This window comes from Aspergillus flavus, chromosome 6 (genome assembly GCF_009017415.1).
Source record: "Aspergillus flavus chromosome 6, complete sequence".
In the NCBI taxonomy this organism is placed as follows: Eukaryota; Fungi; Ascomycota; class Eurotiomycetes; order Eurotiales; family Aspergillaceae; genus Aspergillus; species Aspergillus flavus.
Genome location: NC_092410.1, coordinates 2,461,551 through 2,481,880, shown reverse-complemented (window position 1 = coordinate 2,481,880; position 20,330 = coordinate 2,461,551). Strand labels below are relative to the sequence as shown.

Genomic DNA, 20,330 nt, shown 5'->3' with positions numbered 1-20,330 from the left:
CAGTCATGTTCAACAGCCCATCCGACGACTTGTGACTAGTTTACAATCACTTGAACGTCGGAACCATTACTAACTTACACAAGGCATTAAATGGCATGATTTGTTTTCAATCGCTTCTTGGCCTCCGCGATATACGACTCTTCGCGGGAGCGGGAGGGGTGTGTTTTATACGAGGTTATGACTTATGAATACTCTTATGATACAACATGTGATGGATCCAAATATGCCTGGTCCTAAAGTCCAAATCCCCATTCCGGCATATATTTATTTGTAACACCGTACACCGATTTACGCCTCGTCAAACAAGATCTCAGTTGAATCAACAGACCCTATACCTCCCCCCCCCAGCAAATACTATACTATGTGCAGATTAGTTTGATGGGTTTTGAACAGTGTCAGGTCCTGGTGGTGCTGGTTCTCCTGCCTCCCCTGCTTTTGGCTGCGCTTCTATTTCCTCCTTCTTTTCAAGCTCAGGGTTCAGGTCAGATATCGGAGAGAAATTGGGTGCAGTGAAATCGTGGGTTTCACTGGTCTCACTGGTCTCAATGGGTCTAGGCTGGGCATCTTCTGTACCGGTTGGTGCAGGTGGAGTTGCAGCCTGGGGTGGCTGGGGTTCAGCCGGTTGCTGTGGCGGCGCAGGTTCATCCTCCTGGAGAGGCTGTGTCGTCTCTGGTTGAGAAACACCGGCTCCCTCGCCTACTTGTTCTATTGCCGGCTTCACCGGTGCTTCCAGGAAGGGTTGCGCTACTTCTTGCTCCGTAGGCTGTGGAAACTGCTCGATAGGCGTTTCTTGCGGTGGTTCTGGGAGTGGTGCTGCAGGTGGTTCTGAATTACTAGCAGGAGCAGGTTCTATGTCCTCTGCTGAGCTCTGTTGTGAAATCGGTTCTGGTTGTGCTTCAGGTTGTTGTGCTCCTTGGGGCTCTCCAAGTGGTTCTTCTACCTGCACTGGGGCCGGCTCCTCCGCTTTCGGCTCAGTCTGTTCCATGGCAGGCTCGGCCGGCTGCTCGACCGGCTGCTCGACGGAAGTTTGCGTGAATTCTTGAGTGGCAGGCTCTATTGATGGTTCTATTGGTGTCTCTGCTGGGGGCTGTGTATGTTCCTTAGGGAGTTCTGCGGCTTGCTCTGCGCTGTTTCCAGTAGCAATCTCAGGGACTTGGTTGGGTGGTTGGTCAGCCACCGGCTCAATGGGCTCGGTAGGTTGTGGCGCTGGTGTTTGCAAGGATGGCTCAGTTGACGGGTCCATGGTGTCAACATCTATCTCCATGGATCCAGGTTGCTGGGTAGTCTCTGTACTGGGATGGCCGGCGTTATGGTCAGATAGAGCCTCTGTTTGCTCACCGAACTGAGCTTCACTGCCTTTCTCTACGCCCGGAGCATGCCCTAAACTTGCTTCTAAACTGTCCAGGAGACTGGATTCATTGTTCCCCATAATATCACCGGCTGGCTGGGCGGCGAAGGCTGGCTCGGGATGCGAAGCTGGCTCTGACTGAGGAATTTGTTCCGATTGGGAAGCTTGTTCTGGTTCGGCGGCTTGCTCTAACTTAGGCGTGTTTTCTAACTGATGGGTCGGTTGTGGATGGTGAGTTTGTCCTGGCTGGGTAGTCTGTTGTGGCTGGAGTGCCTGCTCTGGCTGAGGAGCATGTTCTGGTGGCGGCATCTCTGGAAGGCTAGCCGGGGGTTTCAATTTCACATTCTCGTCCTCGACACCTGCTTGGACTACCAAGTCAGTCTGTTCCATCGGAGGAACTTCCAATGGTTTCTCAGTCGGATCTTCACTCTTCACGACTGGGAATGGGTCCGGTGCAGTGACCCGCGGGATGTCTTGAGGTTGTGCAGGGACTGCAGCCATGGTTGTCTCAGTCTGTGTTTCAATGACCTGTGGGGTTGCCTGCTGTTGAGTACTCGGTGTTGTTTGGGTTAAGGGTGCAGCATTGGTATCGACACCGGGTAAATCTGGGTTGACATCGGTCATCTCCACATCCTCAGCAGGTGTCAGTTCTTGGGTTGGCTTTGTGGGAGGAACAGTAGAGCTTGGTAGATCGGTACTTGGCTGGATAGACTGGAAGGGCTGTTGTGGTGCGAGTGGCATGGTGGGTACTGCAGGTGGTTGCGGGAATGCTTGCGCAGATGAATCTGAGGCGACAGCTGGAGGGTTTGGAGCTGGCGGTTGTGAAGCAACCACGGATTCCGTAGCGGGTGCAGTAGAAGTAGGAACCGGTTCCGCCACAGGTCCAGAAGCTGGATCATTTGTCGGTTCTGCACTAGGCTGGTGAAGCGGAGTCTCTGGTGTCTTAGCATCTAGCATTGACTCATCGCCCTCGTCGCTTTCCTCGCCCTCCTCACCGTCGTCTTCTTCTTCATCCTGGCCATTCTGGTCGACTGACATCTGCGACCTATCCGCATCCTCTTTACCATAACCTGGTTCGGCGATGCCATCGACCGCTCCAGTGCCGGCTCCATGTACGGCATTTGCATCTGCTCCCTCACCAGGAGCAAACATGACCTTCTTCCTCCTTCCTTTCCCGAAGCCCTTCGCCTTACGTTTAGGAGGTGGGGGGCGCCTCTTCGGAGGAGTCATGACAGCCGCTGAGGCTGGATCTGCCACAACTACGCCTTCTGCATTGACCACGCCGACACCTTCAATAACTGTACCAGGAGCAGGAGCCTCGGGTGTAACGATTGTTTCACTGTTTTCTGGTACGAGTTGAGAGTCGTCGGTGATTTCTCCTTCAATCTTATGCCCTTCCGGGACCCAGGCCTCGTAGATAGAGATGTTTCCACTTGTCGGGTCAACTTTCTTGAAGCGGGTCCTCCTCATTGGCGCAGACCCATTTTCAGCGCCATTGGCACCAGAGGTCGTGGCACCGTATAATGACGGCAAGCCCGGTCGTCTCTTAGCAAGAAATTCGACCTCCGAGTTCTCCAAGTGCCTGGGGACCGTGGTCCACTTGCGCGTGACAAAGCTACGCTCCGCAGTCTGCAAGGTCGGCTGTTCTTCCACATCTGTAACCTCCTTTTCTTCGTCCTCTGCATCTTTTGTGGCTTTGCGAATATATATGCACCCCGCACGGGCCGCACGGAGGAGCGCTCTACTCATGGGGGTTAATAAATGACTGTCTTTGGGCATTGGGTGTTCTGGAATCGTTTGCTTTCCGCCGGGACCTTCTACAAATGATTCTTGTCCGTCAAGCTTGGGGGTTTGGGAGACGGTCTGTAGCTGGCGCGTCCATCGTCGAACCGGAAGTCCTTCGAAGACATCGTGGTCGATCTGGCCGGTTCTAGTGCGGTTGGCGCCATCGCCGAATTGACGACCGGAGCGTGAAGATCTGAACTATGGGATTGTCAGTAAGCCAATAACCCTTAATATGTAGTTTCCGTCCTTGTTGCATATGAGGAAGATTCGGGTAGCCGATAGCGATGTCACCGCGGAGAAACCTACAGTAGGTGGCATGATGAACAGGGGTTTTGCGATCTTCCCTTCGCAACCCGAGAGAGAATGAATATGCCAAATACCTCAGTACCGCTAACTATGCGGCTGAAGCAAAGAGGCGTGACTAATGGAAGAGATCGTTGGCTAATGAGCGCAACTTGGGGGATTGTCGGGGTCTCTGTCGCGATGCGATGGAGTCGCGGGAAAGGGAACGATATCATCACGTGATCACAACTACAGTACACTCACATTGGCAACATCTCTACATTATAATCTGCAGGTAGGATGAGGGAAGAATCGGCATTCTGAAGATAAGAGACTGCGCTACCTACAATGTAACTGTTTCATTAATAATACAAGAAACACCTCAAGTCTATTGGATTCGATCACATCATCATCTGTCCCCATCGGATTGGAAAATCAAGTCTCTTCCCGAACCTCCTGTGGTGTCAACCGCTTATTCATTCGTGATCTTTTGGTTTCAATTAATCCCAACTGTGGCGTAGATTAGTATGTCTGTAACACGAGAGCTTCACACTCATCTTACCCAGTATCTTTCTGACGAACAATATCCCCTTCCTTTCCAGTTTGCTTTCCCTGTAGAAGTCAATGAGCTCCATGTCCGGTGGGCTACTGGTGATGCATCAATAGGCTCTACTAACCGTCTTCTGACCTTCAACAACCAGCTTGTCCATTTGATAGAACTGACTGATGACGGTTTGTCTCTAAAATATATGTCAGCGATCCCGGAGTAGAAAGCCGTATTGCAAGAACCGGTGGGGTATCAGAACGTGGTTGCAAGATATCCATTACTGACCTTCATCATCCGCAAGTTCTGTAAACCATCCTGGATCAACTCTTGTATCCTCCTGTCTTCCGTCTCGCGTTGGTGTTCACGGAAAGCATCCCTCGTCCGCCGGCGAGCGTACTCGCGGAAGTTATAATTGGAGAACTGAGACGACTGACGGAGCAAGGAGCGAAACTATACCCAAATTCAATCGAGGGTCAGTCCAATCCCACCACAACAGGGGAATATTTCTAGAGTACATACCAAGGATCGCACCTGGAAGGCAGTGTCACGCTGTAATGCCGGTACAGACATGATGACTAGCTTTATAGCGCTAAGAGTAGAGAAAAAATCACAACAACTAAGATGTACGTAGAACAACAGTAGCGAGCAGAGAAAAGAAAATCGCAAGCTCAACAGGATAGTGTTCGGTAGAACCTAAGAACGTATTTGTCTTCGGCTTTCGCGCTTCAAGCTGCTAACCCGGACGTTTAAAACTCGGGGTTTTAAATAGTGAAGAAAATCGATTGTCAATCACAGTACGATCGACCAAGAATTTATCGGGACAAGGATAACAGAAAGGCAATATCAATTCCAAGAAGTTATTCACAAGGTGTTAGAGCACCATGAACACCGCAACCGGATGTGGCGTTGAGAGGAAAGTCACACTTTCCGCGGGAAATGAAGGTCGGATAGCACCTCTTCAGGGCTTGGAGAGTACAGTCGTACCACCAGACGGATATGAGGAAATCAGGAGTCACTTCCTGATATGGGAGGTCGATAAGTGGTAGAGGTGATGAATGACTTGTTCGCGGGAAATTCTTTTGGTTTTCTCGGAGGCGCGATGACGGAGTTATCGGACTCCTCGGCCGACCCCCATAAATTTGGAGAAGTCCACTCGGAGATCATCCAAAGCTTCCCTTTCGTGTACTTGGCAACCTCGCGCCAGTTACTGTCAAACAGGGCCCTTTCCGGTCCCTATCTCATCTTGTTTCCTTAATGGCGCAAATTCCCACCCCTCCTGCATCTCGCCATGGCTCAGAATCACCCGGCATTGAGTACAAACAGCCTCCAGTAGTTGACCCCTCAGACTTGTTGCAGTCACTGGACACTCTTCTAGAACGGTATCTCCATCTCCTAGATCGTCATCAGAAATTACAGGCCGAACTCGCCACAACTCTATCTTCGGTACAGCAACGTTGGAAGCACAAGTCTCAAAGGACAGATCGCTAATACAAGACTAGGGGTTTCTCTCACTCGCTCAAGCCAACTACACCTGTCCCCCAGGCCGGAGATATGGAGCAGACTACTACGATGAACGTATGAAAGCAACAAGAAAGGTGTAAGTTGGAGCTGTGTCTTGCACCGTTTGTGTCGGTTTTTAGGGCATCCAACGCTAATGAACGAGGCGTCATCAGGGACCTAGAACCCCCTACATCCACTAAGAATGTCGAGGCATCCAGTGTGGATGAGTCGTCTGATGAATCTACTAAGCGCGGCGACTATAAGCGCATCTTCACTATTAAACCAGCTACAAGTGATAGTGCAGAGGAGCCGTCTGAGTTGACTAAAGGAGAGAATCAATCTCACTCGAGTGACGCGTTCACGTCGGAATGTGAGGTTCCTGAGGAGTGTGACCCTAAGGCCGAAGATTCCACAACTTCATCGGGTAACCCTGGGGCGCAAGAGCCGACAGAGACAAAGCCTAGATCTTCAGAGAAGACGCTCCGTTCTTCCGACCCCATTAGATGGTACGGAATCTTGGTGTCACCTTTTCTTCGTAGTGCTCAGAAGTCTTTCACGGAGGCTGTGGGGGGGCCCTTGCCTGAGCTGGCGAGTGTGGTGGTCGAGATGCAGGCTGTGGAAAAGGAGGTGAAAAGTGTGCGCAAGAAGATAGACCAAGCATGATTGTGAATGTGTCTCATAATAAATATATATATGTACTAATGTATGTCTGTATGCATGTATATGTATGTGTATGTGTACGTGTATAAACCCTGGAAGCTTTAAGTAAGGAATGCAGAAGAGGTGCAATGCATTTAGCATAGAACGGTAACCAAGTCAACTTAATGCAATTTAATAGGTTTGCTCATAGTTCAACTGCACCGAATTTGGTCAAGTGGTCATTATTGTTAGATGTTCACAAAGCGTCCGGCGGTCCACCACGTGCTTTTATTTTGTATGTATGGGTGTACTTAGACATTGAGCATGTCTAAAAAAAAAAAAAAAAAAAAAAAAAAAAAAAAAAAAAAAAAGATGGGAATGCTACAACCTCGGCATTTGCGGTCGTTTAACTGTGTGGTCCTTCTCAGAAGCACAGGCCATGGTCAAGTGGAGAGGTGGAATCTGTGCAATCAATTTTCTTCAATAGTGGCTCGATATTTAATCTATCAATTACTATAGTTAGGATCAATACATATGTTTAAAAGCAATGGAGATGGATGTAAGGATATAAATAAATAAACAATGTTATGTGCGTGGGTATACTCCGGCAGTTCAATACAGTCCGTTTAAAACATGCAGTACCTGAAGGCAAAGACCACTGCAGGCACGGGATGATAGATTACTGTAATTATTACTCCGTAGTACTCCGTACTGTAGCTCGAGATCGTATGTATCATCCCCTATCCAACGCCTTCGGATTCTGCATCCTGCATGCATCTACTTAGTACTTCGAAAGTACTTTCCTCATTGGCGCTTTTCAGTATAATTTTATCAGTGGCTCCATGTGGTTGATGGCTTGGTGTCTCACTTCAACCCTTGCAGGTTTTAATTAATACGATTCCCCCACTAACGAGTTAACGAACGAGCTAACAAATAGTTAGTCGATAGTTAAACTTCATGAAGCGAATGATGAAGAAGAAGTTGATTCGGCTAAAAGTCCCCTCCTTTGTAACGTCCCATCGGAGATATTCTGGAAGCTGAGTTGCTTCTTTCATTTTACCTTTATACTACACTTCTCTCAGTTGTCGATCGCTACTTTTGTCCAGCCGACTATTTCCAAGCCTTGGATCGATCAACGTTTTGACGGATCTCTCGGCGACTGCCGTTTGTCCCAGCCTTCGCTTCCAATGCCCATTGGACCATGCACACGGGAAACATGGTTTCATGTTGAAATCGCAGAGTGGCACCTCTTCCTCAACTTGAGACGTACCGTCGACCGCTAACGACCTTGGAGGTCTCCACCGGGCCAATGGGGCCTGAGAACGGCCGCAGACCCAATAATCCAGTCACTTCGCTTCCAAAAGTTGTTCCTATCCCAAAACTCGTCGAGCCAATCCGCGGTCCTCGTCTATGGTACAACTCTAAACCTGATGTTGCAGCGATTCATGGAACTCCATCAACAATTCGGCACCAAAATTCATCGCAAACAAAGAAATATCCAACAGTAAACTGGCTCGATGGGACCTGTCTTTCTTTTCGCCCTCTGAAGTGTTACACGCAGTATGGGGATGGTCATACATGAACAAGGACTAGCAACTGCATATTGCCTGTTTGGTCAATTGATCCTTTGTCGCACTTGCGACGCTATCAAATGACCCTTTCGTGTCCGCTCCCACGCTACGTGCTCCACTTGATTTTGGCATGGACCGGGTCCCAAAACAATCCACGCCTCTCATCCTGTGCCCATGCATACTTCCGTAGCGCGGAAAAGGAAGTAACAACGCCCGATTTTGATTTAGATCCTTGGGGTGCTGGAAAACCCTGATTCTTATTACTCATTCCTGCGACGTACTTTCTTTCTCTATACGCATCTGGAGGCTGTTTCCTGCCTTCTCTACATTCTTCTCCTTTTATATTTTCCCAGCAAGGGCTAGAAGCTCTTTGTGTTTTCTTTTCTTTTCGCGACCCCTGTTATTGCATTCGTAAGTCTACCAGCATCAACGCATGGTTTACGCGATGGGGCTAACACCTATTTTTGCCTGCGCCTTCAGGGGTTTTTCGAACAGTCAAATGTTTCATTAAGACAGCACACTGGTCTTGTTGGATACAATGACTTTCTGATTTGAAGACTTTGCCCCTTATCATTCATTTCTTACACTAGGTGTTCTAGTCATGGTACACTTCTCTCTCATATACAATCCTTAGGATATTTCGAACTATGTCTTTGCTGACTCCGTACCATATTCACCGCAGCAACGGCATTGAGTGCCCTTGCGATTCTTTTATCAGCACATTCCTTTCTCTCAAACTTGAGCACAAGGTCCTCAAGTGCCATTCGCTTTTTGCGCATTTCAGTGTAGTCAACAGCTACTGCTGCAGGAAACATTTGAAATCAACTTTTCAATCTTGCCAACCTTATCTTCACTCATTAATCTTGTCCTTGACAGACGTGTCGAGCTGGCTTCCAATTATCACAGACAGACAGGAATATACTAACGGTGCCACATCGGTGATTTCTTATGATTCAACAAAAGCTGGTATCTTACGGTAACACATCGTGACTGTTGTCAACTCTCCATTATCTGATCATCGCAACACACGCTTCCGAGCACAAATCCAAGCATTGGATCCGGCTCAACTTGCATGATGGAAAGACAAGGATCTGTTCGGCGGGCAAGGGAAATGCTGGAAGCTGGGAGACGTCACGAACCTCAGGCGGACGCAGGAGTGCCACCTCTCAGAAGAGATGTTGCGCATATGACACAATGGCCCTTGCCAACCGAGAACTCGCAGATGAACATGGTCGACTCTCACGTAAGACATCTCACTCCCCAGGGCCCTCCACCTCAGCGGCCCCCACGGCCCGACATGCCATCCCCATCAGTGTATTCAGAACGAAGCGTTCCAGATGTGGCACCGAGCCCTCTACATATCAAACGACCAGTCCCATCATTCTCACAGCCCTTGTCACAATCATCGCCTCCCCGGGTTGCTGTTCAACGACCTCCTCCGCCGAGCCCAAGTAGTGTTGCAGCTTCAACCCCTCGCGTGTCGGTTGCGACGGAGGATCTCCTGAGGCATTCCACAGTTTCTTCGGCTGCATCTATGGCATCAATCCCTGATTTTCCCTTCCCCGCTCAACGTCTGCCGGCCGATCCCTCTCAAAGGAATATAGCAAATCTAGCCCCTCCTGTAGGCCGGCAGGTTGTCAATCGCGTTTCGTCCGTTTCACCTATTCCAGAGGAACAATCCGACAGTAAAGGCTCCTATGCTTCAAGCAGAGCAATCCCGTCATGGACCTCGGCAAAGGCTGAATCAGAGATCTTGGGGACCTACCTTGATGGCGCCTCAGATGACGATAGAGAGCCGGATCATGCTGTTAATGGGAACAGCTCTACTCTAGTGAGACAGGCAAGCATAGGCAAACGAGGTCAGCCTTCGGTGTGCATGATCCGAAGATCTACTGCCGAGTCGCCTGTACCACCTCCGGAGGATCCTGCAAGAGCTAGACCTGCCGCTCCGGATGTACCTCCCCCGTCGTTCGCAAAGGAAATTTCGACCGGAAAGGCAAGGAGAGGCTCGTTTCTGACATCATCGTCTGATTCGTCTCACTTTGATTTGGACAAGGCCCCATTTGTATTGGATGTTGGCCAACAACACCCGGAGCATGTCAACTCTGAAGCTCTCGCAAAAGAGATTGAAGTGTTTCCGAGGGCAATGCCAACGATGAGCGACAAAAGACCAGGTGGCCGCAGACCACCTCCCCTGAATATGGGTGCCGTGCGTGACGCGGAAAAGCGAGGTAGTCTTACAAGTTTGCCTGACTTGATTCGGCGTGCGACGAAACTTGCAACGAATCTGGAGCATGGGAGAACGGCAAGCCGGAATGATCTTCTCGGTGGCGGACCGTCCAGATTCCCATTTGGTAAGCATCCTGAATCCAGCAGTAAATCGGTCCAGCAAACTAACTTTTATGTCCAGGCCACCAACATCGTGGGTCGGGATCCATCAAGGATATTCTTGCCTCGTTTCCCCCACCAGCTGCTACGCCGGAGAACGGTCACTCGTCTTGGCCTTTTTTCTTCAGGCGATCAACATTGCATCAGCTGAATTCCCGAGAATCGGGACCTAGGGAAGTCCAAGAGAAAGAACAAAAACGGCCCCGTCGTTGCTGTGGAATGCCACTTCGACTGTTCATTATTCTTTGTGTGGTGTTTCTTATTATTGTCCTCGTTGCTGTTCTCGTGCCTATTTTCGTCGTCGCCGTACCGAAGCATAACGCAGCCAGTGCCAAGACAGGATGTGCGAAGACTGCGCCATGTGAGAACGGCGGTGTTAGTGTCTCGAGTGGTGATGTTTGCTCTTGTGTCTGCGCAAATGGCTATACAGGTTCCCGGTGTACAATAGCCGGGGATGCCAGCTGTACCACCACGCAGATAGATGACGACTCCGAATCCAGAAACGCCACGATGGGGAGCGAAATTCCGCGCTTGTTCGAAGACTCTCAGAACAACTATAGCATTCCGCTAGATCCGCTCACTATTATGGCCCTCTTCAGTCAAAACAATGTATCCTGTACTACAGAGAACGCACTCGTCTCATTTCGAAACGTGTCCAACAACAAAGCCCGACGCTCTCTTCCCGTTGATCTGCCAGCCGCTCCCTTGCCAGAAGACCAAATTGGTGGATCGATACCTACCGCCACCCCAGAGAATGTCCCCACACGGACACTCGCCGCTCGAGGCTCTACCTCAACAATGAACGGTATCATATTCGATGGTTCAGAACCAACCGAGGTCCACGGACCACCGACAAGCACAACACCATCAACAACCAAGGAGAGTTCTGCAGCCTCTTCGACCGCCACAACCACCACCACGCCCACACCAACTGCCACAGTCTCCACGGAGGTTCTGGATTTCTCCCGAATCGCAGTCCTCTACATCTTCGAGAAAACTGGTACGCTTGATGCGGCCATGCTCTCGGAAGAGAAGATTGAAACATACCTCACTGGTCCATACCCGAGCTCAAAGGACAAATACACTATCGATCTCACCAACTCAGGCGTCAACGGAAACTATACCTTGAACTTTGAGCGGTTTCAAATTACGTCACCCAGCGGGAATGTTGTGGGTGGAAAGTAGCGCGGTATCTTGTTATAATGTATTTATTTCATCTATTTGTTCTTCATAAGATGAGGCATATTGTCGTCTTTTGTGGGTGTCTTTCTGTACAGTGCATTATTCCCATTTTGTTTTCTTGGTTTTCTTTGTGATTTTCGCTGGGTGCAAGGGATCATACCCGGTTGATTTCTGGTTGGACTGGATTAGAGAGAGTAGCTAGGTATATATCCCCACTATATGCTATGCTATAAACGACTGAATATATATCTTTGTCTCGTCATACATTCCAGGGTTATCTTGACCACTACTTCGTCATTCATCTTGTACTTTGGTTGACATTTACACACTGCTTCAGCCGCCAGAAGCAAGCAAACCTGGTCCATGAAACATCGGATGTAGAAGGGAATACCACCTGTAGCTCTGTACCTAGCAGTTGATACAATCACAAACAGAGAAAACAGTACATACGAAGAATAGCAGGCGTGCGTGACATGCTTTTCAGGAACGAGCAACATCTTTGCATGCTACGCAAGCAATTACCCTAAGACTTAGATCTGAGAGGATGAAGCAGAACAGTAAATACATTATACGGCACTTAAGTGTACACAGCCTTGCCCATCATTCCATATATTACCCTTCCAACTAAGCAAGCATATCCCAGCGCATGGCATCAGCCAAGGAACAAGCCATAATTCACAGTACCAAGACGCTGGCATCCGTCAAGACTTATCTAAAAGATAGCAGCACCAACGATGAGTCCGGCAGCAGCATAGAAACCCGGGGTCAAGTGAGAAGCTGCCCCAGTATGAAGCGGAGGAGAGGTAGGCGACACAGCCGGTGTAGATGACGAGGGAGGCACCGCGCTCGAACTGGGAGGGATGACGCTCCGAGAGGACGAGGTGCTCGAGCTAGGTGTTGGGGTGTAGGTCGGGGTCACAACCTCGCTGGACGACAAAGTGTGAGTGGAGGTGCTTGTGGACGTCAATGTGTTGGTCAGAGAGTTGGTCACGGTGATAGTCGATCCGGGACGAGTAGAAACGCCTCCTGGACCGGTACAGGTCTTTCCATTAGGGCAGCAACCCAGACCGTCGCAATAGGATCCCAGGGGACAGCCACCGAGGTTATTGGGGCAGCAGGTGTAGGAAAGAGGGATGCAGCCGCTGCCACACTCTTTTTCACCTTGATAGGAGCAAGGGAGCTCAACCACTTGACGGGCAACCAGGGCTGGTGTGCGATCTGCCGCGAGGGCTGTGGTTGCCAAGAGGGCAGCTAGGGTGAGGAACTGATGCATTTTCTGTTGCGTGATTGGAAACGACTGGTGGTGTTGGAAGTGAATCGTCTAGATTCAGCGAGTGACGAGGCGAGTAAAGATAGAATTGCAGCAACGCTAAATCAAGTGAGGAGGGGAGGCACAGGCTTTTATGTACATCATGGCTCACTGATCCAGTATACGAAGCGATGTGCTGGACATGGCTTCATGATCAGCAAATACGAGGTAATTAAACACCCCCGCCATTCGTGCTTGTCTTCATTGCAAGTACCAATTTCGGGTAAACAATTTACTGGACTCTACAGGGCATGGGAAGTCTGTATACTCCCCTCGTCAGAGGTCTAAACTGGGGCTAATGCACTGAATACGAAGTTGCCGTCTTGGAAGCACACCGGCGCCTCCCTTGATTGGCGTGATACACCAGTGCCCTGATACCCCGGTAGTTGACTTCCAATTCTAAGGGTCAATGTGCGATGATCTTTTCGTGTTATGTCCCTCTAAATTTAGTAGGGTTTGATGCGACCAAGCTGGGTGATATTATCACAATCTCCTGAAAGCCAGTTTTGTAGATATCCTTTTTGGACATGTTAACTTTCAGCATATAAGAGTTGAAACTTGTGAGATGAATGTCTACATTTCTTCTAGGGACTGACAAAAGCTCAAGTTAGATCACATACGTGTCTATTTAAGAATAGCTAAAGTGATAAATTCACAAGAGCCCAGTTCTAGGTCTAGACCTAGACTAAAACTTTAGAGTTACTGGCGTTATTCCAATCCTCGTTTTCATAGGTGAAATGTAGAGAATGAGTTGACCTCTATCTCCTTTGCAGAGCTTCCCAACCTCTTCACCAGACACTGAAGTACCGAATAATAGGTTCTATAACTGGCAATCGCTAGGAACGTTTGATTTGGTGCGTTGGCCGGCTTGTTATAATGGAGCCCTAGGCTAGCTTGGTTTGAAATGAAGCGCACCACGCTGTAGCAGTCCCTTAGTATGGGTGGTAGTATATGTCCTTTACCTAGGATCGAGAGGAGAGCTTATTTTGGATAGGTGGTACTCTTAGTGCCCTCTGGCGAAGACACGCACAAGTTACCGTTGGCTTTTAGAGGGCTTCGATACACTCGGTAAATAGTACCAGATATGTACTGCAAAATCTCATCTTTGCTGTCCCGAATCTAGAAGAATTAAGCTTACCATATATCCATAAGTAATTTGATCTCGTTATTGTAACACCTCTCCCCCATCCACGCGACCATATCAAATGATGGGCCTACCGTCATGGCATTACCAAAGTCTCGATGACAGGATGAAGTGTCGTTCTATGCTTCTTAGCACTGTCATACGAACCCTGGCGGACAGGGCTTGGGAATTTAAATACAAAACATACTCCTTTCCAATCCAAGTTGCTCAGCCCTACCAACCTCGCCACCAGTAAAAATACAGGAATTGGCTTAGATTGAAGATCTACTTGGGGAAATTGATTACCGGGACTTGGATGGGCTCAAGTGCCCTCGAATCCGTATATTTGTGAGTACAACAGCTTTCTCAATTCATCTTGATTTGTGAATTGGCATGGAAAAAAACCTTCCGTCTGATGAACATCAATGCCGGATTGAGTTGTGCCTTAGTAAAGCGAATTTAAATTGTCTGCATGAAACTTACGATTAGCAATCTCAAGGGGAACGTATGGATAGCAACCCACTTCAGCAACGGTTGGCGTCCCTAGCAATATGAAGACATGTAGGATCTTTGAATGTATTTGCTTGAAAGAATCTTCAGCTAATTTTTTGTAGACAGCGATAACAGGATTGGAATTGAACATGTTCCAGCTTTTCAGCCTTCCATGTGCTGGGTGGCTATGTCTAAATCGATACTCAAGCACCTCAAGTTTGTTTTAATCTCTACCCAACAACAGGAATATACATATGCCCAGTGAAAGGGCTTTAAATCAATCTAGCCGCCGGTATGTTCTTTATGTCATACTCTGATTTCTCCGTGAAATTGTCGATCCTATCATGTACATGCTCTAAGCGCTGAGGATGATAATAATAGATATGGCACACCCGGCGCTTCAATACAAATAGCGAACGCGCTCTGCATCTCTGTATGTTACTACAGCCTTCTGTTTGTAAATAATTATTGTTAACTTTCCATAGTTAATTTTGCATTCCCAAATGAATACCTCAAACCAGGCACGACGACTGCCGAGCGAACATCGCAGTGAAGCTACTCGCGCGAACAACCCACGACGATCAGTCTCGCCATCGCCATCTGATAGGACTTTGGCACACGGAACCCAATCAAACTATTATCAGTCAGCATCATCAGATATTAAGACGAATACCAGTTCACCAAAGTCATTGTCTAGCAAAGTCAATGACTATTGGGTCTTAGAGATAGCCTCATGCTGTGGTAGCGCTGGTGCTTTGGTGGGAATCATTGTATTCTTGAACGCGTATAATGGCAAGCCTTCTCCAGACTGGCCATACGGAATGACAGTCAACTCAATACTATCCTGGCTTGTGCAAATATTTACCGCACTTCTGTTGGAACCTATCGCCGCCTGCCTCAGCCAAGCTCGCTGGAATAGTTTGGGCAGTGCTGGCTGTCGTCTTTCAGATATCAGTCTATATGATTTTGCTAGTAGAGGTGCCTTTGGTTGCATCTCATTGATCTGGCATTCGAAATTCAGGTAGGTCATTGCTGCTTATGGTATGAAGGCCATCAATGTCTGCTAACAATTCATATCAATTTAGGACTTCGGCTTGCATGGGTGCGCTTATCACTATATTGGTAATAGGTACAGGTCCTTTCGTTCAGCAGATGGTGACCGTCGAAAATCGCCTTGCCCTGAGTGCTGAGCCTGCCACTGTACCCCGTTCCCTAGGAATCATTGAGTACCTCGGTAGATCTCCGAGCCTCCCACAAGATATTCTTGCCGCATTATATAGTGCCATTCTTGGAGACACGACAAACAGCAACGGGAACCTGACTCGGTTATTGGTTGCTCCTGATTGCCCGACTGGAGAATGCGAGATTACTCCTTTCCGGTCTTTGGCGGCTTGTTCGACCTGCTCTGATTTAACAAACTCAGTCAGCACGAGCTGTATGGATAACTGGTGCCGAGCCAACCGCACTTTCTGCCAGCATTCGCTCCCTGATGGCTTGACGCTCAACGTGAGTGAGTATAACGGCCGGTATGGGAACGTGGCAAGCAAAATGTCCTCGCGTATTGGGTATTACAACGCATCTATAATCGCGAATTTCTCCTCAATTTCTGTTACCCCTGGAACTGACTTAACAAAGGCAACAGCCCATCATTGTCTTGTGTACTGGTGTGTGAAAACGTATACAGCGGGCATGCGTGACAACAAGCCATGGGAGAAATTGGTCGATACCTGGGATGATCTTACGATGCCCATGTCATTTGGACAAAATTTTACGTTTCATGTCCCGTCCCAAGGTAACTTGACAAGCTCCAAGTTTTGGGTTGGCATCCCCACGATGAAGGCATGGATGTACTCAAAACTAAATATAAACCCCTCTCTACATTGTAACACAATTGAGACGCCATACGACGAGTTTAGATACCCCATGATTCGCTATGGTATACCAAAGTTCTGTGAGAAACTCGCCTTAGGAATCACATCGGGAGTACGTCTCTATAATAGCACTCCTGCAACTGGAACCGCATGGAAGATGGAAACCCAAATACATGTCCGATGGGCATGGGTTACTCTCCCAGCTTTTCTGGTCGTTTCAACAGCAGTATTCCTTGGCATAACAGCACTTCAGACAAAAAGTGGTGGGTTTGACGTCTGGAAATCGTCGCCTACGCCTCTGGTTTGTGCCACACTGGACCAACGAGCCCAGGAATTGTTATGTTCAGCAGAACATCCTACGGAAATGGAGCAGTTGACTAGCGGGATAAGGGTTAAATTTCACAAGGAAGGGTTGCATGGCGGTGGTAGATGGCAACTAGGAATGATGTGATTACTACATCTCTATCATAGTTTGTCTTGTTCAATTGAGATTGCGTGAAGTTACCATAGCCTGCGTGCGATGCAATTTGAAGTGACATAAGTAGGCAACGAACGTTCCCAACAAGTAGTAAGAAACATTCATTTTGAGTTCGACGCTTATAATCGTCATGCTACGTGCAGGATGACGTGGTTTTTCCGAAGCTTGGTTGGTTTCCTTGCTTCCAAGATTAATATCCAAGCAAATTAATGAAGTCTGCCATATGTCCTCCACCGTATTTGATGATCATGCAAGTGGCTATGTGATGTAGAATAAAATTCTTTTTGTCTAGTCGAATCTTGACTGGGTGATTCGATAGCCATTGGGTTTGGTTGGAAGATCTACAAGCTTAATAAATCGGCTCAAGTGTATCCTATACTAGATAGTATGCAACGTTATTACCCTATATATTGGGCATAGTGCATGATTTCTACTTACTTATCGACAAATCAGAAAGTATCTACAAGATCGACATGCTCCATCTGCTGCGGAGGTCCATGAACTTCCCTTAACAGATCCTAAGAGTAAAAGAACCTAGGAATAAAAGTTGATTACTGATATTATATGTAGAGGGTTTTTACTAATAGAAACATATGCATAGCAATCACTGGTAGGGGCGTTTCTCAGTTCTTAGGGAGGCAAGAAGACCATTATAGCATCCACAGAAATTGAAAGTTACGCTCAAACTAATATAGCCTAGTGGGATGTATACTCTACAGTGGTGTATAGCCCCCTCGCCGGTGGAGATGATGGTTAAGGTGCTGGTTCTCGAAACACCCATCTTTCGTTGTTGGTATCGAGCCATTGTATGCCTTACGCTTCTCCGAGTAACTTAATCACCGATCCTGGGAGGTTGGAAAGTTGGAGATAAAAATTTGCCAGAGTATCACAATAATCATTGCTTTACGCCTAACAAGATACTCCGAATCATCGCTATTGTACTTCTATGGAGCTAACGGGGCTTATCATGTCTTTGCCTGGAAGACAAAAGCATGCCCCCTTACTGCCTTTGTTACTGGGACCATTTGTGAGTGTCTGCAGACTAGATTTCAAGCATTACCAGGGGTCTCTGGTTTCATTGTTTTCTCGGGAAGTGATGGCAGTGGGCTATTTTTTCCACGTTTTAGGGCTCGGCCAATCCGAGAATTCTTCAGACCACCTGCATCGTATTTCCACCCACCTTTGCGCAGCTATAATTAATCTGATATATGGACAAGTCGTACGCTGCTTGGGTCAATTGCACAATGGACATAGTAGGTTCTGTAGAGCCCAGCATGGCAATCCGAAGCTCATTGAGTTGAGTAATTAATTAGATAATTTAGGGCACGATACATCATGCGAATGATGTAAAAGTAGGCTTAACAAAATGCTTCCAGCACGTATAGATGCGCCCCGTGACTGGTGAGATATTCTTCGTTACCCTGCAAACATCTTATGGCACGAAAGAAGCGGCGAATTATGTCCCAGGCCGGTACAACGAACAGGACATGGTGCAAGACCTGCCATCCTTCAGGAATGGGTCTTTGAAACGCTTTATTGTGCGCCCTTCGCTTGTATGTAACGAGAAAGAACTAGAAGAAGACCAGCTGAAAATACAGCACACTACGCTTGTCTTCTCACTAGCCTTCACTGGAGTCTCTCCGATGTAAGTTGTTAGAAGGGGAAACTGGATGAATTTCTCTTAGATTGATTGACTTGCTTGAATCTATCAACATGACTGTGTGGGAAGAGGAAGAACAACAGCGCTATGGCTAATTAGGCAGCGTCAACAGAAGTCCACGGTCCACACTCAATTCACCTTTGGTGGACTAAGAACCTAGTAAGATGATATCTCTGGTTATTAAGATCTTGGTCACCTTTTCTGGAAAAATCTTAAGGCTCTAGTTTAAGTTTCTTAGAACACTGTGTGAAGATGCAATCGCTTTGTCATACAGGAAACATAGAGTGCCCGGTAGGCCTTGGGTGGTGTGGGCTCGTTGCCGCGTCAAGCTTTTGGGTTGATTTCTTTTGTCTCTTGATTAGATGGAAAATTCAAACCGCAGGAAACCTCAAGATGTACGAGTGGAACATCTCTAACGGCAGATATCGATGCTCGCCAGCTCTTCTGAGATGGTTTTGTAGGTAGCCTACGACTCAGGGATAAGGGCTTCATCGCTGTTCTCTTGCATACGGAGAACTTCTAGCACTGCGGCTTGGCTCTATCTAAGCTTCATCGAGTTCCTTTACCCGTCAGTAACGTCGGCGTTGACAAAATAACACGCCTTTTTATGTTACTTTATTACATTTAAGCTCCAATATCTGGAGGTGGACGACTTAGGCTCTTGTTTCATTCGTGGCAATGTCTGGTGAAATCATATTGTTCCATTTACACTAACTACAGTGTGACTATCGTTCACCACACTTCTGTTTGCACGATATCCGTTGCCAATCATATATCTATATAGTCCACCAATCCGCTTCTTGGAACTCGGGCAACCATTAGTCGAAAGTTATATGTCATTCGCAGTGGTTATTATTGGGTGCGATAGCTTGCTATATGTTCTCGCTCTTCCATGTTTTTAAATGGTCATTTATTATAATGACGGATGTTGAGTTCTGGGATATATTGGCGAACTTGGTAGTTAAGGACTATTATATCATCATGAATGAGAGAGAAGATCAGATACATCTCTTCATGCAAGTACCGTGAAAGAATCCATCCAGCTCAATCGAGTCCTGCTGACACAACTTTCAAAACGCGGTCGAAAGTATACCATAAACCACGAACCTTGTCTACGATGCTGTGACCTGGCCTTTTTTACTATAGTCAAAATGTATCCAAGTTGTATCTTCTGAGGGACAATTAGTGTAGTAGATGCGCAGAATCGGAGACTAACACAAGACAACACTGTTCAGGTGACGTCAGCTTTGTTTACCCCGCTTTTGCGCTGCTTTAAACATGATATTGATTCCACTCTCCCAGGCGCTTTTGATATCCATCCAATGCCCCTATAGCAGCTTCTCGTGATGCCGATCACTCACATAGTTCTCTTCCAGTTTAAAGCGGGAACTAGCCCCGATATCATTAAAGATGTATGTTCAGAACTCTGTATTAGGTCTGACAGATTTGAAAGGCCATGGCTGTATGCATATCAGGATAGTGATGTAGATACTAACAACAACACTCTTCAGATTTGCAGTCGCATGTTAGGCCTGAAAGACACCTGCCTTCACCCTTCGTCCCAGAAACCCTACATTAGGACTTCATCTGGTGGCATAGATGATTCTCCTGAAGGCATCCAGGTATGTTATCCGTGTGTATTTTACAAGTAGCCTACATAGATATATAGTTCCGAGTCACTCACTAACCGCCTCGGCGAGGGTAGCATGGCATCACACATGCCTTTGTTGTTGAGTTTGCGAGTGCTGCAGACCGAGACTACTATGTCAAGGAGGATCCTGTTCATCAAGAATTCGTCAAGAGCCTTGATGGAGTTGTCGAGAAGGCGCAAGCCATTGACTTCACTCCAGGGGTTTTCTAAATTGGAGTAACTGAAGCAGAGGATTGTTGAATTACTTCATTCGGTATCTGAGCTTATAACATATCAATTGCCATTAGCTTTAGATATCTACCATGTTGTCATCTTTACTGGTATAGAACTAAAGTATTAACGGAAGCTCGTCCGTTTTTAGTGCATTTATCTAGTGCATATTAGCATGTATGATGACTTAGTACCGTAGCATTAGGTCCGCTCCGTCGTAGACAGAAATTATGAGCAGCCATTAAGCTATGATAGCGTAAGGTACATTTGATTTGGATTATGATATTGACGTAG

At 47.5% G+C, this 20,330-nt stretch overlaps 9 protein-coding genes across 9 annotated transcripts; 6 read left to right on the top strand and 3 right to left on the bottom strand.

The window, feature by feature from the left end:
* Nucleotides 1-370: 370 nt before the first annotated feature.
* On the bottom strand, nt 371-3,451 carry F9C07_2235829 (uncharacterized protein; the record flags this gene model as incomplete). Its single annotated transcript, XM_071509980.1, has 2 exons — nt 371-3,331; nt 3,440-3,451. The coding sequence occupies 2 exons, from the start codon at nt 3,449-3,451 to the stop codon at nt 371-373; spliced, it is 2,973 nt and encodes a 990-aa protein (XP_071367874.1).
* Nucleotides 3,452-3,710: 259 nt separating this feature from the next.
* F9C07_2286367 (iron-sulfur cluster biosynthesis protein Isd11) lies at nt 3,711-5,054 on the bottom strand. The gene is made up of 5 exons (XM_071510823.1): nt 4,482-5,054; nt 4,248-4,412; nt 4,093-4,155; nt 3,978-4,027; nt 3,711-3,925 (listed from the first exon to the last, which is right to left on the bottom strand). The coding sequence occupies exons 1-5, from the start codon at nt 4,530-4,532 to the stop codon at nt 3,916-3,918; spliced, it is 339 nt and encodes a 112-aa protein (XP_071367873.1). The 5' UTR covers nt 4,533-5,054; the 3' UTR covers nt 3,711-3,915.
* F9C07_2170021 (uncharacterized protein) lies at nt 5,055-6,409 on the top strand. Its single transcript, XM_071509350.1, has 3 exons — nt 5,055-5,405; nt 5,462-5,559; nt 5,636-6,409. Exons 1-3 carry the CDS (start codon nt 5,217-5,219, stop codon nt 6,123-6,125), a joined length of 777 nt encoding a protein of 258 aa, XP_071367872.1. The 5' UTR covers nt 5,055-5,216; the 3' UTR covers nt 6,126-6,409.
* A 359-nt stretch (nt 6,410-6,768) lies between these two features.
* F9C07_1792262 (uncharacterized protein) lies at nt 6,769-7,568 on the top strand. The gene is made up of 2 exons (XM_071508382.1): nt 6,769-6,979; nt 7,043-7,568. The coding sequence occupies exons 1-2, from the start codon at nt 6,944-6,946 to the stop codon at nt 7,382-7,384; spliced, it is 378 nt and encodes a 125-aa protein (XP_071367871.1). The 5' UTR covers nt 6,769-6,943; the 3' UTR covers nt 7,385-7,568.
* A 1,179-nt stretch (nt 7,569-8,747) lies between these two features.
* F9C07_2235826 (uncharacterized protein) lies at nt 8,748-11,245 on the top strand (the record flags this gene model as incomplete). The annotated part of the gene is made up of 2 exons (XM_041293789.1): nt 8,748-10,026; nt 10,083-11,245. 2 exons carry the CDS (start codon nt 8,748-8,750, stop codon nt 11,243-11,245), a joined length of 2,442 nt encoding a protein of 813 aa, XP_041149026.1.
* Nucleotides 11,246-11,526: 281 nt separating this feature from the next.
* On the bottom strand, nt 11,527-12,791 carry F9C07_2286364 (GPI anchored serine-threonine rich protein). The gene has a single exon (XM_041286808.2). The coding sequence runs from the start codon at nt 12,513-12,515 to the stop codon at nt 11,955-11,957; it is 561 nt and encodes a 186-aa protein (XP_041149027.1). The 5' UTR covers nt 12,516-12,791; the 3' UTR covers nt 11,527-11,954.
* Nucleotides 12,792-14,290: 1,499 nt separating this feature from the next.
* F9C07_2073879 (uncharacterized protein) lies at nt 14,291-16,488 on the top strand (the record flags this gene model as incomplete). Its single annotated transcript, XM_041293790.2, has 4 exons — nt 14,291-14,382; nt 14,527-14,599; nt 14,652-15,187; nt 15,252-16,488. Coding segments are annotated over 4 exons (1,938 nt in total), but the record flags the coding sequence as incomplete, so codon positions are not given.
* A 1,412-nt stretch (nt 16,489-17,900) lies between these two features.
* F9C07_12051 (uncharacterized protein) lies at nt 17,901-18,270 on the top strand (the record flags this gene model as incomplete). The annotated part of the gene is made up of 3 exons (XM_071507750.1): nt 17,901-18,068; nt 18,114-18,160; nt 18,201-18,270. 3 exons carry the CDS (start codon nt 17,901-17,903, stop codon nt 18,268-18,270), a joined length of 285 nt encoding a protein of 94 aa, XP_071367870.1.
* Nucleotides 18,271-19,461: 1,191 nt separating this feature from the next.
* F9C07_2286362 (uncharacterized protein) lies at nt 19,462-20,257 on the top strand. The gene is made up of 3 exons (XM_041293791.2): nt 19,462-19,587; nt 19,687-19,797; nt 19,881-20,257. The coding sequence occupies exons 1-3, from the start codon at nt 19,522-19,524 to the stop codon at nt 20,034-20,036; spliced, it is 333 nt and encodes a 110-aa protein (XP_041149029.1). The 5' UTR covers nt 19,462-19,521; the 3' UTR covers nt 20,037-20,257.
* Nucleotides 20,258-20,330: the final 73 nt, after the last annotated feature.

Excerpts from the sequence above, each read along its gene's own strand:
- F9C07_2286364 (XM_041286808.2), bottom strand. The coding sequence starts at position 12,515 with ATGCATCAGTTCCTCACCCTAGCTGCCCTCTTGGCAACCACAGCCCTC.
- F9C07_1792262 (XM_071508382.1), top strand. The coding sequence starts at position 6,944 with ATGTGGTTGATGGCTTGGTGTCTCACTTCAACCCTT. Across the intron at positions 6,980-7,042 it reads GGTGTCTCACTTCAACCCTT|TCGATAGTTAAACTTCATGA; the intron begins GCAGGTTTTAAT and ends ACAAATAGTTAG.
- F9C07_2170021 (XM_071509350.1), top strand. The coding sequence starts at position 5,217 with ATGGCGCAAATTCCCACCCCTCCTGCATCTCGCCATGGCTCAGAATCA. Across the intron at positions 5,406-5,461 it reads TCGCCACAACTCTATCTTCG|GGGTTTCTCTCACTCGCTCA; the intron begins GTACAGCAACGT and ends ATACAAGACTAG. Across the intron at positions 5,560-5,635 it reads ATGAAAGCAACAAGAAAGGT|GGACCTAGAACCCCCTACAT; the intron begins GTAAGTTGGAGC and ends AGGCGTCATCAG.
- F9C07_2286367 (XM_071510823.1), bottom strand. The coding sequence starts at position 4,532 with ATGTCTGTACCGGCATTACAGCGTGACACTGCCTTCCAGGTGCGATCC. Across the intron at positions 4,413-4,481 it reads CCTTCCAGGTGCGATCCTTG|TTTCGCTCCTTGCTCCGTCA; the intron begins GTATGTACTCTA and ends ATTTGGGTATAG. Across the intron at positions 4,156-4,247 it reads AGAACTTGCGGATGATGAAG|AGACAAACCGTCATCAGTCA; the intron begins GTCAGTAATGGA and ends CATATATTTTAG.
- F9C07_2286362 (XM_041293791.2), top strand. The coding sequence starts at position 19,522 with ATGCCGATCACTCACATAGTTCTCTTCCAGTTTAAAGCGGGAACTAGC. Across the intron at positions 19,588-19,686 it reads GCCCCGATATCATTAAAGAT|ATTTGCAGTCGCATGTTAGG; the intron begins GTATGTTCAGAA and ends AACACTCTTCAG. Across the intron at positions 19,798-19,880 it reads ATTCTCCTGAAGGCATCCAG|CATGGCATCACACATGCCTT; the intron begins GTATGTTATCCG and ends CGGCGAGGGTAG.